Consider the following 14878-nt stretch of genomic DNA (forward strand, 5'->3'; position numbering starts at 1 on the left):
CGGTGCTTAGACGGCATGGGCTTGTAAGGCAATCAAGCGAAGAATCAAGTATTGGGACTAACCGTTTTAGAACGGAAAATGTATTTAGTGTTTTGTTAGGGTACAGGCTTTAGTTCCTACACTATTATTGGTTCGACAGTCATTAGAGCGACAACCTACCTCAAACCCTAAACATAACCGCACGCACAGTCGAACGCATGTTCGAGCACTAGTCCGACCGCTGTCGGAATTACCATCGGATCCCGTTTTGTTACATAAACAACACGGGGAAAAGTCACATATAACATAACTGCTTTTAAGTTGAGGTTTATTTAGTTTGTCGTGCTGCCGGTTCCTGCTTTTCATACTCTGTCTGTGGTGGATTGGGGGTCCCATGTGTGAAACGAGATGCTGAGTCAGGGGAAGTGAATGTGGGAAGTGAGGACGCTGGCGTCGACTGTTCGCCGCTTCACCTCCCAATGTATGAATGATTGTATGACCTTGTAAAGCGATTTGAGCACTTGGAAAAGCTCTGTAAAAATGCAATTAATTAATTATGCATAAACTAAGCATTACGATCTCTGATCTCTGTCTTGTGGAACAAAAACTAGCTACTTTCCAAAATTCTAATTCAAAACGCAGCAAAAGTAGCTCAAAACGCTTCGCTTGCCGATCTGCTACTCTTAATGCTTTTTGCGTGACGCTTGTATAGTATGATCAAGTTGGGCCCTTAAACCCATTCTGGACGGGAACCCGTTTTAGGTGTTTTTAAGCATTTATGTTATACTTTATAGCTATTGAAACATAGCAGATCTACAAGCTCATAGCGTGGCACCAAGTGCCGCGATATGCACTTGTAGATCTTGAAAATGTGGCGCAAATCTTTGAATATATTATATTCTTCCAGAGTGAACGTTTTGTTCCAACGTTTTCCCTGGAACAACATCTTTTCAGATGGGGGTCGGCGGCCAATTATATATAATTTCTGGGGTCCTTGACATGAAATAGTTTGAGAACCACTGATATAGAAACATGAGGTTTTTCAGTAAGCTGTCAGGATTTTAGAAGACATTCGTAGAACCTGGTCTCCTCCAATAAATGGGTTAAAACATGGATAATTGGTATATAAGAGGTTTCTTCCCGACAGCCAACGGCTGGTGTTGTGAGACATTGTGCTCCTCCTCGCAGGTAGAAACCAGTAGTATTTCATAATTGAATGTGTTCCTTTCTTTCTATTCATAGTATTATGTAAATGCGTATCCCTCCAGTCTATCTAAATATGTAAATGTTTTTCTGCCTCTATTCAAAGTCCTTTGTTGCTCGCCGGCAACGAAGCACGGTGTCGCATGTCGTCGTCGTTGTCGGACGGAAAACCTTGTATCTCCACCAGTTGTTGATTTTGTCAACTAAAGCTAAGACGAAAATTGTTCGTTGACTACCTTTTTTCACTGACGAAAACTAAATGGAAACTAAATAAAAACTAAGCTATGATGACTAAGACTATTAAGACTAAATATACTGACAATCTCGTCGACAAATAAAAACTGGATGGACTAGACTGAAAGTGTAAAAACAGTCATTACAACGGCATCAAGTTTTTGCTGCCAAAAAAAACCACTGATCTCCACATTTCAACTTTTTAAACTCCCCCCCCCGTAAATTACCAGTACCCTACCAGGCTTGTTTCACTAAAAAGGCCGATCTACAAGCTGGATACTTGTAGATCGGCCTGTATACCTGCAGATCAGCTATTTTCACAGTTTTAAAATCTTGTTCATATAATTATAAAAAAAGGGCATATGGTTTTGAACATAGAATGTTTCCACCCGACAGCAATTAACAATAATGAAGTACTTTACTAGTATGTATGTGGATGATGGTTGAGCTCTCTCTCTCTCTCTCTCCTGTTATGGTAAGGGATTATCATTGTAGAGGCCTAGAGGGCAGTTGTTGCATAACTAGATATGAGACCCCCCCCCCCTTCCCCCCCCCCCACCCCCCCCCCCCCCACACACACACACACACACACACAGAGGGAGAGAGACAACGGAGAGGGGAGTTAAAATAGACAATCTACAAGCTCACTACATCGATGTAGATTGGCTATTTCACCCAAAAATGTTTTTCAAAATAGTAAAATACTGGCAAAGTAGTTTAGGGATAAGTTTAGCATGGACGAAAGTAGAGCCCTTCATCTTTCACGTTGCACGCGCACACACACACACACACACACACGCTCACGCTCACACACACACACACACACACACACACCCTTACAATTGGTATGGACCCTCCCTCCTGCCCGCCAGGGACAGAGGTAAACACAAGGAAGGAGGCGTGATGTCTTTCCACATTAGAGGTGTGTGGTGTTTGTGTATGGTGGGCAGAACCACACAGATGACAGGGCGAGCAATGAAACTAATATGGAGCAGGGAGATTAGCACACACGCACGCACGCACGCAGCCGCGTGGTGCGGATGAATGTGTGTGACCGTGAGAGACGTGTGAAACCGGGGCTGCTTGCCAAAAGAGCACAGATGCAACCATCGACCTTCCAGTAATACAAATACAAAATATAGTTTAACGCTCATGAGTCATGACACTATAATCGTGGCGAATTCAATTAATTTTTTATTAATCTATTTTTTAGAGTTGTCTTGATACCATTTTTTTAATTATTTTAATAATTTTTTGTTCATTTTTGACCCCTCTATTACACGGAACTATGTTTTTGTGTCCATATCACTACGCCCAAAAAATAGTTCCATGTGATAGAGGGGTCAAAGTTGAACGAAAGTTGTGCTAATATTTTAGAAATAGGTCAACAATACAATGACGTGGCCCCTAGTGCCCCCCACAAAATGATCGGAACTACTTAATATTGACCAAAACCAGAGCAGAACTCCCACCACGGGACTCGGGCAATCAATTAATACAGTTGCAACCACTATATTAATGGCAAGTATTTCATACAGCTTAAGTTAAAAATAAATCTGAACTATCCCTTTAACCCATTTTGGGCGCGAACGCCTTTTGGTGTTAGCATTATGTTATGCTTTAGCTATTGAAAACTAGCAAATCTACAAGCTATTTTTGAAAAATCGAAGAACGACTGACATAGAAACATAGCTTTTTCTGAAAACTGTCATTTTCAAAGAAGAATCTGATCTCAGGTCAAAATGGGTTAAGTTTTAAAAGCACATTTTGATTGTCGCAATTATACTATCGACATTTATATGTCGATGATAATTGCTCCTGATATGGAATTACTGGTTACTTAGCAACAACCGTTGCAAAGGCGGGAGGCACAAAGGAGAGCTACAATGTCTCAGTTGTCGTGCTACTATAGCCTATTTGACGGCATCACGACGTGAGAGAGAATGGAAACACCTGCTCGCATGCTGCACGGAACACACCCCGTTGTAATGGTTCTGTGGCTATACAGCTGTATTGATGGGGAGAAACACCTATATATAGAAGAGGTTTTACAGAGAATGCAGGACATAGCAGCACAGAACGCCTCGCAACCGTAAACTGCACAACAGAATGGAATATAGAATAACAATAGTTGAATACACAAAAGGGCATGCTTATTTCCCGTCTGTCGAGCGAAAGGTCATTTCGTCCATACAGGGCGTCCTTTAACGCTGAATTATTAACCCATTTAGACCTGAGGCCGATTTCTTTTTAAAAACGGGCTTCTAAATTCTAAGTTTTCTGAAAAGCCTGCGTTACTATGTCGGCGGTGCTCAACCTTTCCATGTCAAGGACCCCCAGAATGATCTGTATTTGGCCGCGGACCCCCATCTGAAAATATGTTGTTCCAGGGACCTCCCCCCCCCCCCCCCCCAGAAGCAAAGAATTTAGTTAAAAACGCTCGCTCTGAAAGAACATATATTCAAAGATTGGCGCCACATTTTCACGATTTTTCAAAAAGATTGTAGATTTCAGAAAAGCTTGTGGATTTTTATGAAGGAAACGTTCACTGCACAGGATAATTTCTGCCAATCTAAACAGGAGAAGAAGGGGGAAAAAAACATGTTGGGGTAATCCCACCGCAGCTGTACAGTACAGTACATGTCCAGAACAGCTGGTGATCCAGGAAGGAAAGGATCAGCGGTGCTAGCCACTCCTGTGTGTGTGTGTGTGTGTGTGTGTGTGTGTGTGTGTGTGTGTGTGTGTGATTGTTTTCTTTACTGGATTATTTCTAATATTGAATACTTATCAGGGGCCAATCTTGTACTTTTTAGCCACTACAATTGTTTGAAAACTTTAGTTACTTTGTAGATTTAGAATCCTACTTAAACCACTCCTTTCAGCCCCCTTCTATATATTTTGACTAATTGAAAATAGCCGACGTACAAGGTCCAAACGGAGCACAATGTAAAACTTTGTGAGCTTGTAGATCTGCTATTTTCAACAGATTTATAATCTGTACACGTGTGACTTGGGAAAGTCTGCGTGATGACTCGAGTACTTTTTGGTGTTGGTTTTGGTGTTTTAAACATCATGTTATAATTTAGCTATTGATAAATAGCAGATCTACAAGCTAGTGGCGTGCTACGAGCTTGCAGATCTGTTTTTTTTTTTAATCGTGAAAATGTGGCACAAATCTTTGAATATATATTCTTTCAGAGCGAACGTTTTTAACTCAAATCTTTGCTTCTGGGGCGTCCCTGGAACAACATATTTTCAGATGGGGGTCGGCGACCAATTACATATATTTGATATAACTATATAACTGATATAGAAACATAGGTTTTTCGGAGAACTGTCAGGATTTAGAAGACATTTGTAGAATTGTCCTCAGGTCTAAACCCATATTTTTAGCATTTCTACAGTATTTCTACATTGCGGTATTGTTACTTCTATATACAGTTAAGTAAAACAAAAGATGTAAGTATGCTTTTTTTAATTTAATTTATTTAGTTGAACAAAAATAGGAATGAGAAAAGACAAACGACACCAAAGGGAGAAAAAAGATATAACAAACAAGTAATTGCACAAGCAAGAACAATGGTGGTGGTGCGCAACAGCAGGGGACAATCTCTCTCCCTCGCTAATGCCGTCACCCTAATACAACTAATTCTATGTGCTGTAGGTCACATGCGATCAAATGCAATATTATGGAAAATCCCCTGTGCATTGTCACTCTGCGCCTCTCTCTCTCTCTCTGTGTGTGTGTGTGTGTGTGTGTGTGTGTGTGTGTGTGTGTGTGTGTGTGTGTGTGTGTGTGTGTCTCTGTACCACGTGACCCATAGTCGTGGCCCTACGCTGCCCGCATGTCATAATAGGCTAAAATAATAGACACACATTTTGGCAGAAGTAGGCCAACATTCTGTGAAAGCAGCAGGTCAACGCCTCGCAACCTTGAGGCAAATTTCTTTTGCCCTGCACGACACAAACGTGTCATAATGACATGGGTGGTGGGGGCTTAAGCGCAATGCCGGTAACCATGACGATGTCTTTGTTGACAATTTGGCCGTTTACAGACGCGACCTAACAAAGCGTGTTTTCCGTTGCCGATGATCATCCACTGGTAATGAACGTCGTGTCTGGCGTCCTGAAAGGTAGACTGCATCGTTTAACCCATTTAGACCTGAGGACGATTCTACAAAATGTCTTCTAAATCCTGACAGTTTTCTCAAAAGCCCTATGTTTCTATGTCAGTGGTGCTCAAACGTGTTCATGTCAAGGGGCCCCAACATTATCTGTATTTGGCCGCCGACCCCCATCTGAAAATATGTTGTTCCAGGGACCCCCCAGAAGTAAAGATTTGACTTAAAAACATTCGCTCTGAAAGAATATATATTCACGATTTTTTTTTTGCAAAGAAGCTCACACGCAAAGAAGTTGCGTGTGAGCTTGTGGATTGGCCAGCACAGGCAGTGGGTGAAAGTGGCAGTGGGTGAAAGTTTTCCTTTGCTGAGAGGAACGATGAATTTGCTCGCCACTTTATGGTTCAGAGAGTTTGGACATGAAGCCCATCGCACATGATTTCTTCAGGAGGAAAACGGGCGAAACGTACTAAACTCATCTATATGACCTTCTTGCACACCTAAGTGTCTGTGCATCTTCCCTCCAGTTCTCAATGTGACTCACAGTGGTGGAAAAAGTACTCAATTGTTTGAGTAAAAGTACAAAAGTATCGGCATCAAAATGTACTGTACATAAAGTACAGTACCAAAAGTAAAAGTACTCATATTGCAGAATGTACCATTTCACAAGTTTAAAATGTGTAAACAATGTACTGAAAATAGCCAATCTACAAGCTCACAATGTGTCGCATTGCGACGCATTGTATGCTTGTAGATCAAATGGCCAAAATGTATAGGGTTGAAGTGGAGTAGATTGTGATGAAATCCTATGTGTTGAATCAATAATCATTTTGAATAGAGAATAGTTTTGAATCTGGAAAATCGTTTTTGGATTGAGAATCGATTTTGAATCGAATCGTGACCCCAAGAATCGGAATGGAATGGAATGGTGGGACACCCACAGATTCACAGCCCTAGGCCTTATAGAGCTTAGTTGAGGCTACTGGTTTTTCATGTTGCCCCTTTTCCATTTTCTTAGATCAATCCATTTAGACCAGGAAAGCATGTATGTGTTCATACCTTTTTGAATCCAGGAAAGCTTCTGTGTATATACAGTATATTGACATGGAGTCCATGGGCTGTGTTCTTAATTCAGTTGTATAAATGTTTTCATCCGATCTATAGTCGAAAGGCTATACTCACATTAGCTTCGGATGGCTATCTGTTGTTAGCCTTAACACTGGACTTTCTGCCATCTTTTCTGTCTGTCTGTGCATGTAGGCCTACATCAGTGGTTCCCAAAGTGGGGTCCGGGGACCCCCAGTGGTCCTTGAGGGAGTTCCAGGGGGTCCCCAGCTAAATGATAGTTTGGAACCAAAATTACCAAATGGACCCTTATAACTCTGAGAGTGTACAAATGGAACCAAATGCCTACTGTCTGTCCCTCCATAAAGAATAATAAATAAAGGCAAAATAATTGATTTTACACAATAAATTGAGGGTCCCAGTGATTTAAAAATATATATCCGTAGACGAATGCATGTCATACTGGGGGTCCATGAAATTAAACGGGTTGAAAATCACTGCTTAGAGCCGTACAGATCTTCTCTTATGGGGGGTCCCTGGCATATCTTTTCAAATGGGGGTCCCTTGGGGATAATTAGTGTCAATTTGGGGGGTCCTTCACATGAATAAGTTTGGGAACCACTGACCTACAGTAGAGGGAGGGGAGCGGAGTGTCCGGTGTGTCTTTTTTCTTTTGGGTGTCAGATGTACTGGAGGTCATGAGGTTTCTGGGTGTGTAAAGGTGACCGGTCCACAGAGGAACCCGCTGTGTCTATATTTAGCCACCGCACTTCAGGTGTACCGTCTATAATTGTCTCTCTTTCCACCCCATCCTTTGTATGGAGTTGCATCTTCGGTGACGTGCTAAAAGTCACTACCTTGTGTGTGTGTGTGTGTGTGTGTGCGTGTGCGTGTGCGCGTGCCTGCTATGCTGTACTTTCTCCAGACTGCTGGCGGGATAGAATTACACACCATGAGAATGGGGGTTACAGAGCAGTCAGAGGGGGGGCGGTATTTTTTATTTATTTTTTAGGTCAAATGACCTCGGTTGGCGTTCGATTACTCGTGGGACAAAAACAAAATCACGGTTTCTGGTGGCCTCGGCGGGGCCCAATGAATGAATGAATGAACGTGAGAGGTTTCTGGTGGCCTCGGCGGGGCCCAATGAATGAATGAATGAACGTGAGAGGTTTCTGGTCGCCTCGGCGGGGCCCAATGAATGAATGAATGAACGTGAGAGGTTTCTGGTCGCCTCGGCGGGGCCCAATGAATGAATGAATGAATGAACGTGAGAGCGCGTTGATGTATTCACCAGTCAACGGAACCTGTGGTTTGATACGTCTTTGACACACGTCGGCCAAGGCGTTAGACGCAGCACTGCATCACAGAGGCTACCGGATTAGATGAATAATTGAGGTGGATAAACATAACATAGGAACTAACTATAATACAACACTGAAACCACTGTGACAGCATTTATTTGGTCTAAATCCTGAGGTGACCGTTAGTAGTGTGGCAGCTAGTCATTTAATCCTACTGAAAGATCTGTGTTTACTAAAGGAACTTTGTCCCGTGACAGTTTGATTGTAACCTCCAGCGTGTCCATGAGGAGGCCTTGAGGGGGACAAAGACGAGGCACGAGAGAGAGAGAGAACAGAACAGGAGGAGAGGAGGCTGACTCAGACGAGGACAAGAAGAGTTGGAGGTGGTTATCAAGTTGTCTGAACCGTCCTCTGCATGCATCTCGCTCTGTTTTTCGGATGCGGAGAAGAGGGACTGGAAACGTAAAACACAACGATTAGAATCACAATTCACCGACCACCTCCTGTCTGAGCGCCAGCACACATGACGTGAACCCGCTTCCATCCATCGTCAACGAGCGACAACAACGTCCGCTTCCCTGCTCCTCGCCATGGACACCTTCTTCCGCCGCCATTTCCACCGGCGCTGCAAGGCCAGCCGGCCCAGCCCGCCCGCCGTGGCGGCCAGCAAGGCCAGGCGGCGCTCCAGCGTGGGCCTGCCTTCGGCCGGCCTGGCCCAGCAGCGGAGGAGGTCGTCCGTGGCCGCCCCCCTTCTTCCTCCTCCTCCTCCCGGCCAGAGGAGGCGCTCCAGCGTGGGCGCGCTGGCGGTCAGCGCACATAGGCGCCGGTCCAGCGCTGCGGCGGGGGTGCAGGGGCTGACGATCACGATGGGAGAAGGAGGAGACGAGGGAGAGGAAGAGAACGACGTAGACCGAGGAGGAGGAGGAGGACGGCGGACGCTGGGTCGGAGCAAACCGCCGCACTGCGCTCGCCGCGGGCTGGCGGTGCGACGGAGGCACCGCGGCCTCAAGCTGAAGACCATCGAACCCCACCTGCTGGGACCGTCCATGCTGCTCGCCAGTCTGGTCCAGATGGGGGGGCTTGGCGGCGGGGAGGAGGAGGAGGAGGAGACGGAAACGTCCCTGTCCTCCTACTCGGCGTCGGACGAGGAAGGAGGCGGAGAGACGTCGGGGACGCACCGCCACTGCAGCACCGACAGGCCTCTGTCCTGCGCGGCTACGGCGGCAGCGGAGTGGGCCGTGGCTCGGCCCCGCCTGTCCCACCAGCCGGCCGCCGCCATAGAGAACATCGGCGCCCCCCGCCACTTGCTCCGTGCCCCGCGCTGCCTCCGGCGGAACTCCTCCCACCTGCTGCCGGCCGACTCGGTGCGCCACCACCACCACGCGGCGGCCTACGGCGTCTACGGACGCTACAAGAAGCGCCGGTCGTCGGGGGGACAGCAGCAGCATCAGCGCGCGCTGAGCCGCGTGCTCCTCCAGACCTCCAGCACCAGCCCCGACCTCAGCCACTGGACGTCCCCGGCCCTGAGCTCCTACCTGGGGGTGCGCGAGGCCGACCTGTGCCCCTCTCTGATGCACCAGCTCTGCAGGAGCAGCTCCTCGCCACTGCAGGGGGAGGCCGTGATGTACTATGACCCTAACCTGGATACCTGGGACAACTTCATATCGTATGTAAATGTCATGCAGTGGGTTTCCAAACCTTTTCATGTCAAGGACCCCCAAATTGACACTAATTATCCCGCGGACACCCATTAGAAAATATATGCCATTTCTACGGCTCTAGCAGTGATTTTCAGCTATTTTAATTTCTCAGTTTGACATGAATTAGGCTACGGCCCCTGTTTAATGGCATTTCTATCTCTGCGACCCCCAATTTATATTGTAAAATCTATGTTTAATTTATAGTGTACAAATGGAACCAAACCATCTGCACACTCTCAGAGTTACAGACCCATAAGGGTCCATTTGGTTATTGGTTCCAAACTCTAATTTAGCTGGGACCCCCTGAAACTCCCTCAAGGACCCCCGGGGGGTCCCCACCAGACCCCACTTTAGGAATCACTGATGTAATGTCACCCACTCACACACACACACACACACACACACACACACACACACACACACCCGTAGAGTGCGACACTGTGAGAGAGAGAGAGTATGGCTCACTGTGTCACTGTGAATTTCAATTTACTGCATCTGCGTTAGTTTGTGTGCCGTCGCGAGTCTGTGAGTATCAAAGTGTTTTATGTGCCAAGCGTGTGTAGGTGCCATGTGTGCGTTACGTAAGTTACGAGTCACGTCCCACGGTAAGAACCCCCCCCCCCACAAAAAAAAAGATGATACACTTCCAGAAATACATATATTTCACCTTTTTTTTGGAGTGTCACTATCATATTGATTTAACTGAGGAACCTGCCATCAAGTTTATATACTTTATAGGGCAAAGAGGGCACCCAGTCCCAGTTTAGAAGAAGTGCACCTGCTACCCATTGCTCTATGTGTGTGTGTGTGTGTGTGTGTGTGTGTGTGTGTGTGTCTGTGTGTGTCTGTGCGCGTGTGTGTGGTGCGTGTGCGTGCGTGTGTGTGTGTGGTGCGTGTGCGTGCGTGCGTGTGTGTGGTGCGTGCGCGCTAAGCAACTGGTGTACGACCCCTGACCTGGTTGCACGTAGCGGATGACTCTCCTATGCAGAAACATCTGTGTGCGTGCACGTGCACGTGCACGCATCATACGTGGGGTCTGTTGGCGGACGAGGATAAGCTGTATTAATGCTATAAAGCTGCAATCCATCCATACGCTTTTATGTGCTGCCCCTAAACATCTGCCACTTAACCTGAGGCCGTGATTCTACAGTTTCCTGAAGAATCAGTGGCGTTTGGCCGCGGACCCCCACATCTCTAAAATAAAATACATTTGTTCCGAGGAGGGACCCCCCCCAGAAGCAAAGATTGGAGAAACGCCCCCCAAAAAAAACATATATATATTCAAAAAAAAAAATGCGTTTTTTGTGAGGGTAGGTACCCTCACAAAAAACATGCAGTAATCCTGGTCACTAAACTGCCTCCCCCTGGCCAGCCGGGGCGCCTGATGGAGGGTAAAGGAACTGGTTGGAATAACGTGTTCCTTCCACGCACTACGTCCAACCAGGGAAACTCCCCCCTGTCAGGTGTAAAGGAGCAACTTGGACACTCATGAGTTCAAGTCCGTTGCTCTCCTCTTGTCCCCCATATATGGGGACTAGGTTGGTGGAGGGTGTGTAGAGCCCAGGATCACATTAGATGATTGACACAGGGGTGAAAAATGGGTTACAAAATCGTGGGATAAAAAATATATTTAAAAAGAATATATATATTTGCGCACATTTAAAAAAAATTGTAGATCCACAAGCTCTATGGGCTATTTCTTTAATAGCCAAAGTATAAAATGACAGAGATGCTATCCGACTCCTGGATCCAAATGTCTCAAATAACCATCTACAAGCTTGTAGATTGGCTAATTTTGGCAGAATGTCCGTCTATTATAATACCGTATGTCCAAAATAAGGACACTATAGGGTTCCTGTGCTTAATTCTACCATACAGAGTGGTTAAAACAATGTTTAATCCAATTAAGCTCCGCATTGCACTTTTAGTTTTAACTATGACATGCAGACGGCAAAAAGAACGCCACCTTTGTGCCAACAGCCATACCAGTAGCAACACAACGATTGCTCTCATGTCTGATGTGGGTTGTTCTTTCACTTTGTTCTCCTGTTATCGTGTGTTCAAACCAAACACCGTCCTGGTTGGATAAAAGATTATTCTTTATTATTCTTTGTGAGTTAAAATGTAGGGTATTTATATCATATATATTTTTTAAGATAATAAGTAGTTGAACTGACTGTTGGAATTTGGCAATAGGTGAGTCAAAACTCCAAATGTCCTACTGTGTGATATGTGACACTTTGATTGATTGAATGATTGATTTATTAACAGTTTGCAGAATTACAGTACATTTCGAGTACAACTCGATAGTACAAAAAGTGTTAACTGTGAGTGGACGACACCATAAAGCATTACACTTGGGACATGGTTGTGGAATGAGGACAAACCGGAATGAACTAGTTGAATGAATAGATTTTTTAAAATGTGTTTGAACGCAATAGGAATGCCCAGTGTTGTCATTCACCATTCCCTCTTGTTGCTCTCCTCCAATCTCTTCTGTCTCCTCTTCTATCTCTTCTCTGGCCTCCTCTTTCTTCTCCGCTCCATCCAGGAAAGCGATAGCTAAGTCTGGCCTGCATCACCTGCCATGTCAGCCCAGCACGTCCAGTCTGAACAGATCTGACCCCGAACGAAATGTACGCTGCACCGTGGACTGGACGGTGAGTTATCTCTCTTCTCTTCTCTTCTCTTCTTCTTCTCTTCTCTTATCTTCTCTTCTCTTATTTATTTATGTGTTTATTTATTTATTTGACAGGGACAAAGCTCATTAATCAACATGTCAGTTTTCACATCAATGTAAATGGGCCAGAGTTAGGGCCGATTCATACTCCTATTTTACCGCTGTTTCGGCGCTGTAGTGCCGAAATGATTTCGGCTCGTCAGAAATTTTCAGCAGCACAGAAGAGCCGACTTTAGGACGGTACCCGCCCCCCCGAACCTCAAATGACGTCAAATTGTAGGCTCTACAGCGCCGAACCGTCTTTTATTCGGCTCTAAAATAGGAGTATGAATTGGCCCTTAGCCAAAGCTAAATGTCATCTGTAGTCCCTGGGCAGGCTCTTAAAAAATGAATGATAAAAGAAAGACAGAGTGTAGGGTGCCTGCACACAACACCATGTGTTGATGCCATGTGTGCATATGTGCAAGCACCCAACACCATGTCCATACAAAAACACAATACAATACAATACAATACAATACAATACAATACAATACAGGGACAGATCAACATGGTACAGGGTACAGAACAACTGCAAAGTGAAGTGAGAAATGTCACCGGTGATGAATACTAATTAGTGCTGATAGTTACTCATGATTACAGATTTGAATTGTTTTTAGCCACCTTTTCTCCTCTCCTCTCCTCTCCTACAACACCGCAAAAGCATGGAAGAAAGCCAGCTGGAACACATTTTTCACAGCAGCAAATAAATAATGTATTAAATGTGTACTAGAACTACATTACATACCGTTACCCTCCCTCTAACATCTCTCTCTCTCTCTTGCATCGCTTGTTGTTTTCCCCCAGGACTCAGCATTGTATGGAGACCACATCTGGTTTGAGACCAATGTGTCTGGAGACTACTGTTATGTCGGGGAACAACACTGTATAGCCAAAACACAGGTTAGTAATCATCTCTCCTGTTCCGTCTGTGTCCCTTTGGCTTTGGTCTGCATGGCCATATTGTCACTGCAGCATCCGCTAGTGGTGCGAGACTGACCTCAAGTGGTCAGATGTGGCATTGCTGTTTTATACAGACTGCACCCTGACCATGGGGAAAATATAAGATAAGCCTTTATTGATCCCTATGTTGGGAGGGGAGGGGAGGGGGGGGACACACAGTCTTGATGAGTTATGAACATAATATTATACACAAACAAAGGTTTCAACTTAACCCATTTTGACCTGAGGCCGATTTTCTTTTTTTTAATGATTTTAATCCACAGTTTTCTGAAAGAACCCTATGTTTCTATGTCAGTGGTTCTCAAACTTTTTCAAGGACGCCAAAAATTATATGTAATTGGCTACTGACCTCCATCTGAAAATATGTTGTTCCAGGGACCCCCCCTAGAAGTAAAAAAAATTGTTGCTCTGAAAGAACATATATTCAAAGATTTGAGGCACATTATTTTTCATTCAAGCATTCGTTCATCCGTCTCTTTTCTCCTCTCTCTCTCTCTCTCTCCCCAGCAAAAGTCAGTGAGTCGCAGGAAGTGTGCGGCCTGTAAGATCGTGGTCCACACCATCTGCATAGAGCAACTGGAGAAGGTAACGTTACACCTGCGAGATCCGTCTAGGAGGCCATTATTCACCCCGGAGTCACAGGAGTCACCCACCACTGTTCTCACTTTCGTTTCACCGTTGGCACTCCGCGCCGTCGTATCAATTAGCGTTTCCGTCATCGACAGCCGGCGTCGTCTTGTTCCTTGGCACGCCGGGCGCCGGTCTAGAGCACCTGGTTCCCAAACAGTGGGTCGGGGGCCCAGTGTTGTTTTCATCGACTGAAACTAAGACGAAAAATGTTCGCCGACTACCTTTTTCCACTGACGAAAACTAAATGGAAACTAAATTAAAACTTGGCTATGATGACTAAAACTAAGAGTAAATATACTGACAATTTTGTCAACAAATAAAAACTAGACTAAAATGTTAGGAAGGGACTAGTGGACAAAAGATCCAGTATAAGTCATTTTACAATTAGTTGCATGCTGAAAATAGCAGATCTACAAGCTCACAACATTGTGTTGAAATAATTGCCATGAGTGAAAAGCGAGGTGCGTTCATGAAAGCGTTTCTTTCCCTGCCGGCTCACGAACCAGTGTTGTTTTTGGCAGCAAATTTCTATTTTAGTTTTAGTCATAGAATATAGTCTTGAATAGTTTTCACTTAGTTTTAGTCACCTGGAATGTTTTAGTGTTGGTTTAGTTTTAGTCGACTAAATCTACAGGTGATTTAGCCGACTAAAATGTATTTTGGCGGGCCATGATGCCGTCGTAATGACTGTTTTTACACTTGCTGAAAATAGCCGATCTACAAGATCACATCTCTCAACGCGTCGCGCTGTGAGCTTGTAGATCTGCTATTTTCAGCATGCAACCAAGTGTAAAATGACTTATACTGGATCTCTGGTCCACTAGTCCCTTCCTAACATTAGTCTAGTTTTTATTTGTTCACGAAATTGTCAGTATATTTAGTCTTAGTTTTGGTCACCACAGATTACTTTTCATTTAGTTTCCATTTAGTTTTCATCAGTGGAAAAAGGTAGTCGACGAACAT

The 14878-nt window shown here is 44.9% G+C and overlaps 1 protein-coding gene across 4 annotated transcripts in view; it reads left to right on the forward strand.

Moving 5' to 3' along the window:
* dgkza (diacylglycerol kinase, zeta a) overlaps window positions 1-14878 on the forward strand; it is a 140429-nt gene that overhangs the window by 53981 nt on the left and 71570 nt on the right. For 3 of the 4 annotated variants that reach the window (XM_080758791.1, XM_080758792.1, XM_080758793.1), the window contains 3 exons: window positions 12155-12263; window positions 13130-13225; window positions 13793-13870. In XM_080758791.1, coding sequence (XP_080614917.1) covers window positions 12155-12263; window positions 13130-13225; window positions 13793-13870 — 283 coding nt within the window. Of the gene's footprint in view, window positions 1-9222; window positions 9570-12154; window positions 12264-13129; window positions 13226-13792; window positions 13871-14878 lie in introns of those variants that run through there. The other variant, XM_080758790.1, reaches the window with a different exon arrangement.

The sequence above is a fragment of the Protomyctophum bolini genome, assembly GCF_963924005.1.
Source record: "Protomyctophum bolini genome assembly, chromosome: 24".
Taxonomy (NCBI): Eukaryota; Metazoa; Chordata; class Actinopteri; order Myctophiformes; family Myctophidae; genus Protomyctophum; species Protomyctophum bolini.